Source organism: Bufo bufo, chromosome 9, assembly GCF_905171765.1.
Source record: "Bufo bufo chromosome 9, aBufBuf1.1, whole genome shotgun sequence".
Lineage (NCBI taxonomy): Eukaryota > Metazoa > Chordata > Amphibia > Anura > Bufonidae > Bufo > Bufo bufo.
In genome coordinates this window covers 28,193,830-28,213,163 of record NC_053397.1, presented here as the reverse complement: position 1 = coordinate 28,213,163, position 19,334 = coordinate 28,193,830, and the positions used below count along the sequence as shown (strand labels likewise).

The following is a 19,334-nucleotide window of genomic DNA, read 5'->3' as shown; positions in this document are numbered from 1 at the left end:
TGACATGTTATATCTGCAAATCTTTTTTTATATATATATATATATATATATATATATATATGTATATATATATGTATATATATTTATTTATTTTTAATGTTATGTATTGCAACCAGTTTATCTATGTGTGGATGGCACAGTAAGGGTTAATAATCTTGGCTCAGGCCTTGTAGGAAACTGAATGGTGGCTTGCTCTAACCCCTGCCTTGTGGGTGTTCCAGGGAGCAGAGAGAGAAGGCAAAGCTGATGTGCTCCTTCTCCTCAGGCCCCAAAAGCTTCAGAGAATAACAGATCTCTGCACTATCTACAGAAAGAATAAGATAAAGGAGATTTTCCAATCTGCATGGCCAAGCACAGGAGTCAGCAAGGTAACCTGCTACTACAGCCATTCAGACTTTACTGCTGTGAGGGATACCTTTAAGACACCCTTCACACTTGGACACACCCTGGCCAGATGTGACTTCACAAACCTTGTATCCCACAGCCATTATTTCCAAGGTACTGTTGCCACCCATACATTCTACTGAGTTGGAACTATGTCTGCTATAGTTGGATGTACTACAACTCCCATTTTGCACTACAGTAAAAAGAGACGTATATTCTACTACTGGCCTAATATTATGACTCCTAAACCATTCGCTGGTCATTGCTCTCCATATGCCCTGCCTTGCACCTTTAAAAACGCTCAAAGTCACAGGCACTCTTACTATTATGAGGCAGGAGCCCCAGAACCAGAATGTGCTTCAGGAGAGAAAAGGGTGCACCTTCCTTTCACTGGACAGCACTAGAGAGCAATGATATAAGGAAAGCCACTCTGGTTGACTGTGACAGCCAGAGCCACTACTTCTCCCATCCTCCACTCTGGCTCCTCCTGGGACACATAAGATTATTGCAGCCAAACAGTGGCCACATTCATGACAACAGGAACTGCAGGGACACATGAGACCAGTGGTAAGTGATCATGACGTACAAACAGTAGCCACATCCGTCATAACAAAAATTGCAGGGGACACTTGAGGCCATTGAGACTACTGGTGAGTGACTATGGTGGCGAAACATTGCCCACATTCATGACAACAGAAACTGGACGGGATACATGAGACAAGTGTGACCACTAGTGAGTGACTATGGTGGCCAAACACACATGAGACCAAAGGTGAGTGACCCAGCAGATGCCATAGGGAAGCTATCAGATTATTACTGCTTCCCCTTAGCCCGTAGTGCCCAAAAATACCAGACATGGATGTGGCTGGTCATACTTTGGAGTTTTATATATTGTCACCTTTGGTCCCAATGGCTATATAGAAAAAAAGTAGTCTATAGTTAAAATAAGTTTTATGTGGAATTATCACATGGAGCTTTTCTTGTGATCTGAAATCATCATCATGGTTCTGAAATTAAAACTGGAGCCATAAATGGATCAGGTGTCTGCTTCCATTTTGTAGCATGTACTGGTAGAAATTAACCAATGAAATATACTCATGGTAGTTCTTAGCGACTTCTGCACTTTTTTCCTTCAATTTCTTCTACATCACTATGCACGCTTATAAAGTTCGACTATTACTTCTAGAGTTTGTCCAACCAATATTTTTTATTTTTATATAGGCTCAGGAGGCTGTAATTTATACCTCATCAATCCTCTGACACCCCTGTTCTGAGGCTTCCCAGGTCCCATGTTGGTTGCTGCTTCTTGGTCCCTCTCAACCTGCAGGATCAGGAAACAGAGACCAACAGGGGGTTCAGGAAACAGCGAACATAGCAGAAAGGATTTAGTGACTTGAGTATGACCCCTTTAAAAGTGGACTAAGAAGAAAATGACCCTAAAAGAACCACTTCAACAATTTTTGGGCGGGCTATATAGTACAGCATAGGCTATTATTAAAGAATAATGTAGAGGCTCTTGTGAATGCCTTGTTTTAGTTGATGATGTCCCATTTATGGGTTTTCTGTGGCCCAAAGGCCTTGGGCTGTTCCTGAAGCTTGGACCCCACAATAAAAAAAAAAACCAGACACTTGTTACGGATAGTAGGTGTGGACCCACTCTGCCAACTAACCAGTTTGGCTTTGGGCTAAACTTAAGGGCATTGTCCTGGTGGTTTACTGGTATTTACCCTTTAACCTCTATACAGGGATCTGGACTTTGCTGCAAGGAACCAACCAGGCCGCTACCTCCTGGAGTAGTCCTGGTGTAGTTGACTGCTGACCCATGCAGTCCAAGACACCAGTGTGAAGCACCAAGTACACAGGCAAAAGCGCAGACTGAGTACAGTCTAATAGTCAGGGCAGACTGAGTACTAACATATTCCAAATAGCGATTCCAATGTCAGGGCAGGCAGAGTTTATGTGTAATCCAGGTCTCAGTTCCAAGGTCGGGACCGGCAGAAAGGAGCAGAAGCAGAAGACAGGGTTCGGTAGACAGGAATTCAGACAAGATCACCTTCCCTGGGTACTAACAAGTAGAAACCTTAAAGCTCAGACGAGGAGGTGGATCCAGAGACCAGCTAAACAGGAGGCTGATCAGCAACTTAACCAGCACCTGGACAGGGGCAGGAGAAAGGGATTAACTCTCCTAGTGCTGAAAAGAGTTCACTGAGCACTAGTCCCAGTACACACAGGGAGAATGGAGCGATGCCTGCGCTTGACAGAGACAGCAGGATAATGGGGGACATGAGCCAGAAGACTGACAATACTACACAGTATACCTCTTCCCAGCCCTAGTGTTAAAGATACTCAGCACTACCAAACATACAGGAGAATACAGCACTATTACATCCAGTGATGTCTCCTCTGAGGTACTGTAGATTATCTTTTTCCTCATCTTCTCCATTAGGAGCAGGCCACCATGATGACTTCCTTCATCTATATCTTGTCTCTGCAGAGTTTTCCACACAGACATCTTAGGTTCCTCATTTTTCCATCATTCTCCTGGGACTCCCAATACTGTGCCCACTGTGCTCCCCAATGCCCACAAATACTATTCAGCAAAAATAACAGTGCCATACATGTAGTGTCCCCATAGTAATAGTGCTTCCATAAATCCATCAATACTATTTCTCTCCCAGAGTGCCCTGTCATTAGTAATAGTGTCCCATACAGTGACCGTAATGGTGATAATGCTCCACGAGAGTGCCTCGTTTAGTAGTAGTTCCCTCCATATTGCGTAACTATGCCCCCCACCGTGCCCCCACTAGTAATGAAATCCCTGTATAAGGCATGCCTATAGAGCTCCCAGTAGTAATAAGACCCCTCTAGCCCTCACTGCAGAGTCTCCTGTGTATTCTTATGTGATGCAGCTTCAGCCTGTCTCTCCTGCCTCCTGCTTGCAATATGAATTCCTGTTTACAAGCAAGAGGTAAGGAAGAGCAGTGTGAAGCTCCATTTAAAAGGAATACACTGAAGATTCTGAAAATATCACATTTGGGTAAAGGGGGTTTCATAACTCTGCTGTTAATTATTGTAGGGGTTAGGGACACACCCGCACTGATGCTTTCTAAGATATAGCATAAAATGTCTTCAACAGCACTCCATAGATGGAGTGTAAAGGTTAGACTGTGTGGTTTCCCGGGAGGTATGACATCACATGATAAAGTCAATATGAGGAAGTTACGTGACGCACGGACAGTGGGTGGTGAAAAGAAGCAACTAGGAATATACTACATTTTAGAGTTCTGTGAGTTTTAAGCAGTTCTGTGTGGTCTGTTGTGTATATTTTCTGAGGTTTAGGGTGAGCATTGTTGGGTTAGGTGGACATGGCATGTGAGTATGCTGTGTGGGCAAAGTGGCTTATGATGATGTGCCTATGGGGGATTCTCCTAGAAGCCCCTACATTCTAGTCAGAGCCATACATGAAGGGACATACTGTACAGAGGGACATAGAGGGTGGAGCTGGGTGAGTAGGCATCTTGAGAGCTGTCAAGGGGCTTTGATAGGAAATGACGAAATTCACAGGAATTCAGCCACACAGGTGAGTGACCTCCTATCTACACAGGAGAGCAAACTGTAGACGAACAGGGATCACATGACACACTACCCATGATGTAAAGATTCAAAATGTCTGGATGTAAGTGACCTGGGAGCAAATTACATTGTTGGAATATTTTACCAAAAACAAAATATCCTGGAATGCTCCTTTATTTTTTTAGTAAAGACCTAGCATTCCGATGTTATAATGCTGACAATGGAGAAATCTGGTAATCCAAGCTGTGTGGAACCTGGGAAACGAAGTGTGAAGGTGATGGACAAGGGAACAGCTCATCACATGTGGAGGACAATCCAAGCTGATATGGTGGTAGACCATTTTCATTTTGCAAGGGGTATCCACCCTCCACAGTGTTTCTCCCCATGTAATAATTAAAGAGGTTGTCCAGGAATAGAAAAAAAAACATGACTGCTTTCTTCTAAAAATGCCCCCCCCCCCATCCATGGGTTGTTTCTGGTATTGCACTTTAGCTGCATTGGATTTAAAGGGACATAGCTGCAATCCTGCACTCAACCTAAAGACAGGTGTGGTTCTGTTTATGGAAGAAAGCAGCCATGTTTTTGCAATCCAGGACAACCACTTTAAGGACTCAGACTTTTTCTATTCGATCAGTCTGTCCTGACCGTATCTATAAACAGAACAATACCCAGCCTTTGATTCGTGACAGGTCTGCTTTAAATAAGAAGTAAAGGTCCCTTTTCACAGGACAATTTATCAGATTGTCAGGAAGGAAGCGTTCCATCCCGGCAAGTGCCTGCTCATCAGTGAAGGAGACCTCTGTATTTACATGCAGCCATCTAATGGATCATCACTGATGTTCTCTTCAGTACTCCTTTATGTCAGAAAATAAAGGCAGAGGTAATCAGAAATATATTTACAGAATAAGACACATCACCCCTCCATTCAAAGGTAGTAGAGCAACCTCCCTGTAATGTGGTTGGTTCTGAGGAAAAAAGCCCAAGTTCTCTTGACCCCAAGACATGAAAACATTTTGATCTATTGTTTCTTCTGTACTGTACACTGCAGGTAGTAAGATACCAGATCAGCTGTTTTTAGGACAGTAGACTTGATCTTTCTATATGGATTGTCAATGAAAGGCAGGAGATCTTCAAAGGCAGCAAAAAGTAGCATGGTTAGGAACAAGCATAGGTTGTCCAAGAGAAGCCAATGCCATACAGAATTGGGCGTTAGCATAGGCAAACACATCCAGGGTCATTTTTACTAGATTTCTAGAAAGTATAAATTCAAAAAAACTTGTAGTGCTCTGAATAGACCCATTAAAGAAATGTTTTACTATATCCCTTCAAGGGTGATACCAGCCAACTTCCATCGCTGGTGTCCACCGCACCAGAAAATTGCATCCTTGTTGTTCTACACACTGAAAGTAGAACAGATGGAGAGAATATTTTTAACCGGCGGAAATCAATGTATTTTGTGCTGTCAGATGAGTGATTATGCGAAAATAACAATCGTTTGCATCACCACTAATTAAGGTCTTTGCGTTGATGGACACCAGTAATACGTAGGTGCTTGCCTTGTCACCGGGATAGTATGTAATTTTACATTCGGCTGGAGTCTAGAAGGGGAATATACAGTTTAAACTTCATGTAATACTTCTCAATTATCTGAGTAATGACACTGTCAGATGGCAAATTAAAGATGCTCTGACAATAAAGAGAGACAATGTGGGGAACGTGAACCTCCCAATTCATTAATACCCACCAGGGTCAGCCAGCTTTAGTAGGAACGCATTTCATCCACAAGCCATCTGTGTGCGGCTCAAATGGGCTCCGTGGTAGAGGGAAAAGGAAGGCAATTTGTAATTGGAAAGACTACGCGACATATTTCCCTCATACACATAGCTAATTTTAGAATGTTCTGACCCATAGAAGTTAATGAATCTTCGCATCATTGGTGACACAAATAGGACATGACCTCCAAGGTCGCGTTCACAGTAACGTTTTTTCTGTAAAGTTTTATTCTACTTTATAGTTTAGATGAAGAGTGAAGTAACTTTTCAAACACTTTGCTTTACTGTTTTTGGATTCATTGTTTAATTTCTCAAAATTTCTGCAGGTTTTCCATGGAAAAAGTCAGCAGGTTGCTCAACTCTGCAGTCTGACAAGACCTATCCATGTTTAACCATCTCCTGTGGTTCTAGACACCCCCTGCTTCTGAGTGAAATGCATCTGGCTGTGCAGCTGTATCAGGGAATAATAAGGAAGCCCCAAAAAGACCTATTCCTTCACAGTTGTGATTTTACAAAGAAGCATAGCTATTATGCAAACTGTTTCAAAACTCAGGTACGCTTTAACCCAGCAAGGATCTGCTAGTCCTCTGGTGAGCCATTTTTAGCCTGGACCTTCATAAGGACGGTGCATTGATGACTGCAATGTATTTAGGGTTTAATAGGTGATAAGTGTCTGATCTCTGGGGGCCCCACCACTAGGCCCACCACCGATCAGTAGAACAGGGTCCTGTGTTTCCTACTTGAATGGAGTGGTGGTTGGTTATGAGCACTGCTGCTCCATTCAAACTCTATGGGAATGATGGACTCAACTATAGAGCTTGAATGAAGCAAGATCCCACATATTCAACTGCCACTCCATTCAAATAGGGGACACAGGACCAGGGTCCTCTTTTTTCATGACTGAATGGGTCATTATGATAGGTTATCAATATCTGATTAATGCGGTTATGACTCTTGGCACCCCCGCTGATCAGTTCTTTGGAGGGACCTCCGCGCTGGGCTGTAGCCTGTCCATAGCATACTAAGCACAGCGCCATACGTTGTATAGTTGCGGTGCTTGGTATTACATTTTAAACCCTTTCACTTGAATAGGACTGAGTTTCACAAAGGTTGTGTGACCGATTAATGAGACCAAGGAGGAGGCTTCACGTTCATCACTTGCCCAAGCATTGTGGCCCCTTCCAACAGCTGATTGGCGGTGTGCAGATAACAGATATAGAAAACCTATCCTGTGAATAGTCTACAAAACTCAAGGCACAATCCTGCGAATCCACAATAAGTGGAATTTTATTAAAACAAATTAAAGTAAATAATGTGTGTGAAGATCAAAAACATACAAACATAGAAACATAGAATGTGTCGGCAGATAAGAACCATTTGGCCCATCTAGTCTGCCCAATATATCTGAATCCTATGAATAGCCCCCGGCCCTATCTTATATGAAGGATGGCCTTATGCCTATCCCATGCATGCTTAAACCCCTTCACTGTATTTGCAGCTACCACTTCTGCAGGAAGGCTATTCCATGCATCCACTACTCTCTCAGTAAAGTAATACTTCCCGATATTACTTTTAAACCTTTGCCCCTCTAATATAAAACTATGTCCTCTTGTGGCAGTTTTTCTTCTTTTAAATATTCTCTCCTCTTTTACCTTGTTGATTCCCTTTATGTGTTTAAAAGTTTCTATCATATCCCCTCTGTCTCGTCTTTCTTCCAAGCTATACATGTTAAGGTCCTTTAATCTTTCCTGGTAAGTTTTATCCTGCAATCCATGTACTAGTTTAGTAGCTCTTCTCTGAACTCTCTCCAAAGTATCAATATCCTTCTGGAGATATGGCCTCCAGTACTGCGCACAATAAATATAAACATAAAGAATAACTCTGAATGTAATCAGTACATAATGTTCATTCTTTATTCTGCATCAAGGCATAAAGGGTAATTCCAAGTGTACCCAGTGTTAAATATCCTTCAGATTTGATTATGCAATGTTTCAGTCTGTACATAAGACCCTTTTCAAGCTGACGCTGTATTAAATAGATAGATAGATAGATAGATAGATAGATAGATAGATAGATAGATTTCCCGTCAGCACCATGTCTCTGCACAGCATATAATCACAGATGAGTTGTAGGTAGGTAGCACTCGGTGGCTGAGGATTGTGTAACTGCATTGTTAGCTTATCTTTATACAGGGCGGCCATGAAAGTAAATAGACGTAACGCTGTGCGCTCCGCCCGGTCACGGTTTCATGCAGCAGTTGCTTAGCAAAGTTACCACGCCAACAAAAAACTAATAAAAGAAAAAAATAAAGAAACAAACCTCCCGGATCTGGGGATCATTCATGAATTATTCCATTAGTGATTGCAGCAATTTGCTTTAGATCGCAGAACAGAACTTCAGCCTGCACTGAAAATGCCAAAGAGGTAATAAAGGGGTTAATTCTGAGGGTGTCGCTCCCATTCTGTGCTGTGAGGGGTCCCCTTTATGTTTGGATGACTTAGAGGAGCAGTTGGAACTAATCTTTCATTAGATAGTTGGGGGAGGGGGGCAGAACTAAATGGGTAATGCCCCCCACCACCACCTATTACTGTCATTTACACCGGTCTCTGTACTTTTTGGGCTTAGGCACCAGGGCCTCCTCTGCACTCCCTATGGTTATGTTCTTGAGGTGGAAGTTGGGGGGTTTCTGGTGGGACATATACTCATGGGTGGGGCAGCCGGCAGGGGAGACGTCAACCAATATTTACATCCAGTTCAATGTGTAGAAGTTCCATTCGAGTCCATGGTAGTAAAGAAAGTGATGCAGAAATGACAAAAAAAGTTGAGATTTGTCCTACATTTTTTCTTTTATTGTTAGCTATTTCTTAGTTTATTCCATGTCTGGAAAGGTGGCCCCTCAGCTTTCTTAGGCTCCTGAATGGTAAAGTAGACCGGTTATGCTTTGTTACCAGGTCAGGGATGTCTGTCTGTATAAATAGGCAGATTTGCCATTTAAAAGTCTCAAATGTCTTAAAGGGGTTGTCCAGGTTTTCACAATTGATGGCCTACCCTCAGGATATGCCATCAATATCCAGGGACGGTCTGGAAACTCAAAGTGGTCCTGGAAAAAATACTAAAAGTGGCCCCATTTTCTAGTCAGGTCCAAATTGATGGAAGGCAGGGTCGGCAATACCATATTGCGGCACATTATACCACCCCAACAGAGCCAAATACCACAGTCCATCACTAAATACGGCCAGCAGCACAAAATACATCCCCAAAAACTTCTACTGGCCGGCCATGAGGAGGACTCAGGCGGCCCCCTGGGCATCGGCCGACCAGGCCATTTCCCTGTAAGGTCTATGGCCAATTCGACCCTTTCAATATCTGACCGGCGGGGTCCAGCAATCAGCTGTTTCGGGGTATCTTCAACGCTGGAAGTTGGCACTGGATCTACTGAACTCTGTCCATGGTGTAGCAGACGGGGCTAGTAACTGCTCCACTGCTCCACTTGAAGAGAACCTGAGCAGCACTGCAGGAACCAGTTCTGTCCAACATACAATGAATAGAGCTGTGCAGTTCTGGTATTGACTGCCAGTGTAAGAGTTCCCCCAAATCAGATGATGGGTGGGGGTGCAGTTTGTCAGTCCCCTAACAATCAGATAGTGAGTATAGGCCATCAATAGTGAAATCCTGGACAATCCCTCTAAGGACATCCCCAGAGGGACGTATGATTTAAGCCAGTTGTCAACTAACTTACCTAGGGCTGAGATTGTCATGTATTATATGATGTCTGTTTTTAGTTTTTTTCAATACTCATGGAATAACCCCTTTAAGGTGGCCCCCGATGACTATAGTGAATAAGTGTAGGCAAGAGTACGATCATATTTCTGCAAAAATAAAAAGTTAACATGAGTGCTGACCTCCGTCTTCGGGCACCATGCTGCACTGGCTAATTCAACTGAGGTCTGCAGAGTAAGTCAGTATATCATGTTTAATATTAATATAAAAGATATTTGCAAAATAGAATCTAAAATTCTACTGAGTATGGTGTGATGGTTTATAGCCATTGTGGGAAAATCTTTATAGGAGAAATCCACATAGAATTTGTATAGAGAAATCTCCTAGAATGTGCACAGAGGCGATGCCATTAATAAACAGTTTGCTTTCTGGAAATATAATCTGGTTTAACTATTAACAGATCCAAACCAATAGTAATGCCTGTAAATGTTATACCTGGAGATAGAGATATAAGACAACGTGTGGCTCCATCAAAGGGAAACTAAACAAAGAAAATGCACATAAAAAGTTAAAAATAAATATACCAGCATTTCCTCCTTTTCCTTGTTTTTTTTACTTTTTTATTACAGCTAAAACTCAGATATACAGTACAGACCAAAAGTTTGGACACACCTTCTCATTCAAAGAGTTTTCTTTATTTTCATGACTATGAAGGCATCAAAACTATGAATTAACACATGTGGAATTATATACATAACAAACAAGTGTGAAACAACTGAAAATATGTCATATTCTAGGTTCTTCAAAGTAGCCACCTTTTGCTTTGATTACTGCTTTGCACACTCTTGGCATTCTCTTGATGAGCTTCAAGAGGTAGTCCCCTGAAATGGTTTTCCAACATTCTTGAAGGAGTTCCCAGAGATGCTTAGCACTTGTTAGCCCTTTTGCCTTCACTCTGCGGTCCAGCTCACCCCAAACCATCTCGATTGGGTTCAGGTCCGGTGACTGTGGAGGCCAGGTCATCTGGCGCAGCACCCCATCACTCTCCTTCATGGTCAAATAGCCCTTACTTTCAAAGCTTTCCCAATTTTTCGGCTGACTGACTGACCTTCATTTCTTAAAGTAATGATGGCCACTCGTTTTTCTTTACTTAGCTGCTTTTTTCTTGACATAATACAAATTCTAACAGTCTATTCAGTAGGACTATCAGCTGTGTATCCACCTGACTTCTCCTCAACGCAACTGATGGTCCCAACCCCATTTATAAGGCAAGAAATCCCACTTATTAAACCTGACAGGGCACACCTGTGAAGTGAAAACCATTTCAGGGGACTACCTCTTGAAGCTCATCAAGAGAATGCCAAGAGTGTGCAAAGCAGTAATCAAAGCAAAAGGTGGCTACTTTGAAGAACCTAGAATATGACATATTTTCAGTTGTTTCACACTTGTTTGTTATCAGTAGCCATGTCCCCTCTCCACCTTCTTACTGTTCTGTGATAAGCTGTGTGAGCAAGTGGCAAGCAAAAATATTGTATAAGAGCATTTTTCAGCAAGAGCAACCCCATTAAACCTACCTGGTGGGGTTGACCCTGCTGATTAAAATTATACCTGTCTTGTGAACATCGGTTGCAGTGTTCTCGAATCTCGAATAATTTTTTTTTAAATTCATTATAAAATGTGAATGAGGGCTTCAGTGCACTGAGGGGTGTGGACCGCGCTGGAGAGCTGAGGTGTACAAATAGCGAGATCCACGTTATTTCTTGTTTACTTTAATCAATCATTTCTAGATTCAGTGTTCTTTGAATTACTTGGAAATAATTATATCTATGTCCTCCAGAAATGTTCACAACCCTTGTTCTATTATTGCAAAAATGTAAAGGGCTTTTCCAACATCCAGCGGGCCCCCGATCCCATTTTAAAGGGCATCTGTCAGCAGTTTTGTACCTATGACACTGGCTGACCTGTTACATGTGCGCTTGGCAGCTGAAGACATCTGTGTTCGTCCCATGTTCATATACAGGGCCGTTTCTGCAACCGGACGAGGGGTGCAACCGCACGGGACGCGAGTCTCCAGCAAGAAGAGGGGGGCGCCGTCGGCATCTATTTACAGGCTGGCAGCCACTGGCAGATCCCCCCGAGAATATAGTGAGAGTCAGGGCGGAGAGCGGATCGGGGAGATGAGCACTTGCATTGTGGAAGTGTTCATCTCCATAGTCATCTGTATCGCAGTCCTCAGGACAGCGATACAGATGGAAGTGCTGCGGCAGGGCAGGGGAGGCGTCTCCCTTCCTTGTTCCTCTGACGGCACAAGGCCCACAGCCTATCAGAGGCCGGTGCAGGCGGCGCGATGACGTCATCGCGCCGCCTGAGCCGTACAGCGCAGGACACAGGCCGGAAGAGGCCTGCACCGCATCGCTGCCATGGAGGTAAGTATAAGGGTTTATTATTTTTATACGGGACAATACTTGTGGCACATGATTTGGGAAGGGGGGGGGGCACATGGCGAGGCACTTCTTACTGGCACATTATTGGGGGGCACTATGGGGGCATCTACTGAGGCCACAAAGAAGGGGTATTTTATATGGGGGGCTCTGTGTGATACTACTATCAGGGGGTTTATCGGTTTCTACAGTATAATATTGGTGAGCACAGCAACACAGTATTAGGGGAAGTAGGATGATTTGTCCAGAAGATGGGAGGATGATGGAAAAGTAGTACACTAAGATTTTTTTTGTCAAACTGCAGAGACGAAAAATGGCTGAAAAATGATGGTCTGGTCTGAAAGGAGAAGATGAGGAAAGAGCACATCTAAGAAGACGTCACTGGATGTAAGAGGTATGGGGGGCTGTATAGCAAGTACAGCAAAATGCGGTGTGGGAGGAGGGGGGGGACTTAGAGAGTTGGGCCATATTCATTGGGGCTTGGGCCCCGGATCTTTTTCTACCCTAGCAACGCCCCTGACCTCCACCCATTCCACCACGCCTCGCCCACGGACGCCGTGACTGGCATCTCAACAGCAGCAGCAGAAAGTGACGTCATGTTCTAGGTGGTTGATCGACCGGCAGGCTCAGCGGCTATTTCCTGCCAAGCTAAACCTGTCTGCAAAGATCGGCCACGATGAGAAGGTCAAAATATCATATCTGTGTGATGTCATCGTGTGCTGGGAAGGCTGTGGTAGATTGAAAGGAAAGTATTACTGATAGCAGCCAAAGGCTGTGCATGACACTGCCGGCGGAACCACTGTATCTGAGCTTATCATGTGTAATACTAATACATGATAAATGCAACTTACTGAAGTGAGACAACCCCTTTAAGGGGGGGGGGGAGCTTTTTTAATTTTCACCCTGTTGGTAAAATTCCCTAGAAACGGCCCTGTTCCTATGTGCCCGCATTACAGAGAAAAATGAAGTTTAAATATATGCATATGATCCTCTAAGAGCAACGGGGGCGTTACCGTTACACCTAGAGGCTCTACTCTCTCTTCAACTGCCGAGACCTCTCCACTTTGATTGACAGGACCAGGCAGTATAAACATGATCACACTGGGCCCTGACTTCTCCTAAAGTCAATCAAAGTGCAGAGGGCGCAGCAGTTGCAGAGAGAGCTGAGCCTCTAGGTGTAACAGCAACGCCCCCATTGCTCCTAGAGGCTAATATGCATATATAAAAATTATATTTTTCTCAGTAATTCGGGCACATGTGAACATGGGACCAACACAGATGCCTTCAGCTGCCAAGCGCACATGTAACAGGTCAGCCAGTGTCATAGGGACAAAACTGCTTGGATGTTGGAAAAGTCCATGAAATGTTTGAAATAATGGGACATGGTTTGTGCAAATCTGCTGACAGATGCCTTTTAATTACTCATATCTTGAAGAAAATTTATAATATACTTATCGTCTCGAAGTTGCATAGATCAGGAACCCAGTCACATGAAGCTCCTCTTCTAAAAATTCTGCTTCAGCTGATGTCATGTCTCTTACCAAGTTTCCGGTCTAGTTGTTGGTGGGGGAGACTCCACTTCCGCAGCCCAGGACAGGGCCAGAACTATTCGTCTCCTTAGCGCATTTGCAAACTCCTGAATCCGCCTGCTCATGCGCCAGGGAGAGGAATGGCTCTGGCCCTGTCCACAGAACTCTCCCATCATGGGTTGCAGGAGTGGCGCCTAGGGGCGGCTGCATGCAAGCAGAATGCAGTGCATACTATAAAAACATGCATCACGGTTCTTTCTACTTTGAAAGTAAACGCTGTACAAATTCTGCTTTTGTTTTACGGCAGCAATACCATTCCAATCTCCAAGCAACTGTCTTCTATTAAAGGTAAAACTACTTCTTTCTGTTTCATATGCCCAATGATACAAAGATCAAGTCTACCATTTCTGTGCAGCAGCAATGTCAGGAAACTGCCTATATATGAGGGCATCGATGGGAATCCTACCAGGGCCCTTTTTTGATTGCTATCTCTTCAACCGATTGGATTTGTTTTTAAACACAGGATATATACACTTGTGCAAAATAAATAAATAAATAAATAAATAAAAATAAATAAATAATTCCTCCAACGCATCTAACATAAAAATAAAGCAACTTTTACAAATCGTCTTGATTAAAACCATTGCACCGTTTTGTGTATACAGCACCTACGTGTCTCCATGGTTGCAGACCACAAACATATCCTGTGCCTAGTCTAATCTCGCCCTCTCTTCTAGGTGCATTCGATCAGCAAGAGCTGAGGCCAGATGGATGGGGAAGGATTAGGGCTCATTCAGACGGCCGCATGTGTTTTTAGCGGTCCACAAATTGCGTATTCGCAAAACACGTATACCGGCTTGTGTGTGTTCCGCATTTTAAGGAACGCACATTGACAGTCCTATGATAGAAATCCCTATTCTTGTCCGGACAAGAATAGGACATGCTCTATCTTTTTTGTGGAGTAACGGAACGGAAGCACGGTGTGCTGTCCGCATCCTTTGTGGCCCCCATTGAAAAGAATGGGTCCGCAACATATGGTTGTCACCAAGGAGACACAAAGTTCAGTATAGGAGATTTTTAATTAAGTCAAGTGGTAAAGTTGCTTCATGTTCGCTTACCTACACTTAAGTAGAAAAAGCATAACTGATTGCCAAAGTCGACATACCTCTCAAGGTCATCTATTGTCTTTCTGAATAAAATAATCAGAAAGTAAGTTATTTTATAACTTTTCAACAAAAGAAGCTTTTTTTGTACACAATGTAATTATTTAATGCACAGTGCATCGAGTCACATGACACAAGATCTTCACATTGTGACTACTGCTGCATAATTAATACAAGCTGATTGACAGATTTTGGAAATAATTATATATTATGTAACAATTCTGCCGTACAAAGATTAAAAATAGTTTCACATTGTCTCTTATTCTCTAATGTTTAGCTCTGGGGAAAGGCTCCGAACTAGAGAAAGCCATTGCCAGTGCCGTCCTCGTGTACAATCTATATGCAGACAATGATGGGAAAGTTAGCAAGGCAGAAGTCAAAGATTTGCTGCACGTGCACTTCCAGAACTTTACACAGGTAAGTAGTGGGGTAGAGGTGTAACATGAAGCGACTGGGCCCCAATACACAACCTTTAACAGGGACGCTACGCACCATGCACCATTTATAATATTAGTGCCTTCTTATGTAGCAGAGGGACCTCTGGGAAGTCCCTTAGGGTCCATTCACACGTCCGCAAAATGGGTCCGAATCCGTTCCACAATTTTGCGGAACGGGTGCAGACCCATTAGTTTTCAATGGGGCCGGAATGTGCTGTCCGCATCCGCATTTGCGGATCCGCACTTCTGCTTCCGTTTCTGCAAAAAAAATTTGAACATGTCCTATTCTTGTCCGCAATTGCGGACAAGATTGGGCATTTTCTATTATAGCACCACAAATTGCGGAATGCACATTGCCAGTGTTTGTGTTTTGCGGATCCGCAATTTGCGGATCCGCAGAACCCTTATGGATGTGTGAATGGACCCTTAGGCACCGGGATCCAGGTGACCCTGGTGCCTACAGGTAAGTAAATAGCCAATGTGTGCTAAGGCTACTTTCACACTAGCGTTGTTTGAATCCGGCATTCAATTCCGTCAACGGAACTGCCCGCCGGATCCGGAAAAACGTGTGAAAACTGATTACATTTGAATCCTGATCAGGATTTTAATCACAATGAAAAAATGCATTGGAAAAAAACGGATCCGCCATTTATGGACTTTGAATTTTTTTTTCACATTTTTCGGGTTTAACATGCAAAAGCCGGATCCGTTTTGACTGAACACACGGCGCCGGATCCGGCGTTAATGCAAGTCAATGGGAAAAAGACCGGATCCGGCGTTCAGTCAAAGTGTTCCGGATTTTTGGCCGGAGGTAAAAATACAACATGCTACGGTTTTCTGAAAAGCCTGATCAGTCAAAAAGACTGAACTGAAGACATCCTGATGCATCCTGAACGGATTACTCTCCATTCAGGATGCATTAGGATAAAACTGATCAGTTCTTTTCCGGATTTGAGCCCCTAGGACGGAACTCAGCGCCGGAAAAGAAAACCGCAAAAACGTGTGAAAGTATCCTAAGTCAGTCTGGGACTGGACAGAGCGTGACTAGAGAGCCAGGGACTGAGCACTGTACTCTTATGTACCACTGGGATGAGCGCAGATACTACTGGATTACCAGTTGGTATGTGCCATAGTGCCAGATATTTCCCAGGGTAAATAGAAATACATGAATCAAAGGGGTTGTCCGAGTGTTTTATACTGATAACCTATGCTCAGGATAGGTCATCAGTATCTGCTCGTGGGGGTACGACACCCAGGACCCCCGACGATCAGCTGTTTGAGGAGACTGCAACGCTCTTATGAATGCCGCAGTCTTCTCACAGCTTATTGAGCACAGCGCCGTACATTGTATAGTGGCTGTACTTGGTATCGCAGCTTGACCCCATTCACTTGTATAGGACTGAGCTGCACCTAGGCCACGTGAACAATGAACATGATGTCACTGGCCTAGGAAGGGCTCCGGCCTCTTTAAATAGCTGATCAGTGGGGATGCCTGGAGCATCCCCTCACCACCGCCGATCAGATTCTGATGACCCATTCCACGGAGTAGTCTTCAGTGCAAAACGCTTGTAATATCCCTTTAAATTGTTTCACGAATTTTACAGTCCATAGACTACAATCAGAGAATATTTTTTGCTTATTTTTCCAGTAAATTTGCCCATCTTTAATTTTAAATCTGGCAAATTGATTTGCCAATGCATCCAAATGCGCCCACCCTCCAAATCGTGATCCCCAAAGTTAAGGGGGTTGTCTCACTTCAGCAAATGGCATTTATCATGTAGAGAAAGTTTATACAAGGCACTTACTAATGTATTGTTAGTATCCATATTGCTTCCTTTGCCGGCTTGATTCATTTTTCAATCACTTTAAACACTGCTCATTTCCATGAAGAAAAAAATACAATGCAACAGCAGAGTGCAAACCAAATAAATACACAATAATGCCATAGAAATAGGAAATGCTGCGCTTATTTTGTGAATTTGAGATTCTTGGCAAATACATTGGTACAAAATTATTTGGGCCCGTCTGCCAAACGTCAAGGCGATCTCTGTAAGACGGGAACCTAACACTAAATGCTACCTGTTATGTGCCATAACGGCCACCATAAAATTCAGGGAGTGCTCATTTCAATGGTCACAACCACCCTAAAATCCATCAGCGGTAGCCGTGCTTGCACACTATAGGAAAAGCACTGGCCTCTCTGGTGGCTGGGACCATGGGAGCGCACATAGGATGATGCTTTTTTCTATAGTGTGCAAGCACGACCACCATTGAAGGATTGCAGGGTGGTCGTGACCATGGCAAGAAGCAGTGTATAATGTGATGGAAAAATGAATCCAGCCAGCAGAGGATGCAATATGGACAATCACAATACATTAGTAAGTGCCTTGTATTAACTTTCTCTACATGATAAATGCTATTTTCTGAAGTGAGAGGACCCCTTTAATTGTTCTACACCCCCCCCCCCCCTTTGCCTGCCACTCCAAATTGCGGTTATTTTTCATACAGTATATTAAAAATAACCACAATTTGGAGTGGCAGTCAAAGGAGGGGTGGGGGGTGTAGAACAATTAAAGGGGTGGTCTCACTACAGAAAATAGCATTTATTATGTAGTGAAAGTTAATACAAGGCACTTACTAATGTATTGTGATTGTCCATATTGCCTCCTCTGCTGGCCGGATTCATTTTTTCATCACATTATACACTGCTTCTTGCCATGGTCACGACCACCCTGCAATCCTTCAATGTACATATTCCCTTTTCCTTTTGACTTTATCCCCTATGCAGACATGCAGTTATCAATATACAGCAGAGGCTGGCCACCCTGCCACCAGGCATCTGTAGTAGAACAGCAGATTCTTGACTTCCATCCTCATTCATACATCCAATTGAATGTACAAAAGAACTTTCTGCCACCCATTCGGTTCTGCTTCCCCAAGTGTTCAGCACTTGCCTTTGCTAGCATAATTACATAAGAAAAGGTCACTTTCTACCATTTGATCAACACACTCCTCTCCTGCTGCTGCCATCATTGCCATCATTTGACTAGCTACAGCCACTTACGCTGAACCAAGGTAAATGCGGACAACAGATGAGTCCGTTTAATTTACTTTTTCTTTTATCAAAAACAACTAATTTCAGATAAAATCACAGAAATTCATAAAAAATCTGCTTTCATAACAGGGTCAAGAAACAAAACCAAAATACAAAGAGCTCATGAGAGATCTAGAAGAAGATGAAAAGGGACAAATGGATTTTGAAGATTTCATGATTCTACTGCTCAGTGTGACTCTAATGTCTGACCTCTTCAATGAAATCCGCCAAACAAAGAATACCAAATAAAGCTGGAGACCTTGGGCGCCAACCGATCATGGCAACACCACCATTACCCCACCAGACACCTAACCCATGTGCTTTTCCAGACCTTGATGTCAAAATATTATTGTGAAATCATTGCGGTCAGTTATTCCAAAAACAATTCCAAAAATGTCAAAATGTCCATTTATGTCCTGAGGTCAGGTTTGTGCCATCTAGTTTTTATACAAACCCTGGAGGGACATTGATGGCATCTATTAAATGTCATAGAAAGGGTTCTCCTGGACGATGACATCGATGGTCTCTCATCAATGTTTTTGTGATGTGGGTCTGACCTCATGGACCCCCCCTGATGATCAGGATGATGAAGAGGCTGTGGCAATCCCCTTCATTGTTTACATGGACACAGCACAATGTCCAAATGAACAGCTATGCCTGGTATGGCAGATGAAGCCATTCACTTGGATAGGATAAGCCACAAAACCAGGCACAGCCACTCAGATGAAGATTGGACACCCAATTATTATTAAACTTTGATTGTCTATTCTATGCAAATTTTTATATGTTACAGTATTGACAAGGTATTAGAAAAGGTAACATCTATGTATACATTAAAGGAGTTGTCTCCTCTCATACATTGGGGACATATAGCTAGGATATGCCACCAATGTCAGATAGGTGAGGGCCCCACCTTTCAGACCCAATCCTATCTCCAGAACGAGCCCTTTAAAGTGAATGAGAAAAGCGTGGCCACCCTCTGTTCACTTCTATGGGAGTTCTGAAAGTCTCTTGTGTTCTTCCAGCAATGGTTGCAGGGTGTTCGCGAATGTCCACCGATTCGATGAAGCAGAAAACTTGAATCATTGGAGAAGGCAACCCTTTGCCAACCTTCAGAGGTCCAATTCTGACACTGCCATGAAAATTGAAGCCTTTTCTGCTGATGCAATTTCGTTAGCAGAGGAGCAGTGACCATTCGTCTGCGCCCCTATGCATAGGGTT

The 19,334-nt window shown here is 43.3% G+C and overlaps 1 protein-coding gene across 1 annotated transcript; it reads left to right on the top strand.

Annotated features, from left to right (window-relative positions):
• Positions 1 to 8,028: 8,028 nt before the first annotated feature.
• SNTN (sentan, cilia apical structure protein) lies at positions 8,029 to 18,865 on the top strand. The gene is made up of 4 exons (XM_040407682.1): positions 8,029 to 8,152; positions 13,727 to 13,767; positions 14,860 to 14,999; positions 18,204 to 18,865. Exons 1-4 carry the CDS (start codon positions 8,142 to 8,144, stop codon positions 18,360 to 18,362), a joined length of 351 nt encoding a protein of 116 aa, XP_040263616.1. The 5' UTR covers positions 8,029 to 8,141; the 3' UTR covers positions 18,363 to 18,865.
• The last annotated feature ends 469 nt before the right edge of the window (positions 18,866 to 19,334 follow it).

Coding starts and splice junctions, on each gene's coding strand:
- SNTN (XM_040407682.1), top strand. Junction 13,768..14,859: donor GCAACTGTCTTCTATTAAAG/GTAAAACTACTT, acceptor TCTAATGTTTAG/CTCTGGGGAAAGGCTCCGAA. Junction 15,000..18,203: donor ACTTCCAGAACTTTACACAG/GTAAGTAGTGGG, acceptor CTTTCATAACAG/GGTCAAGAAACAAAACCAAA.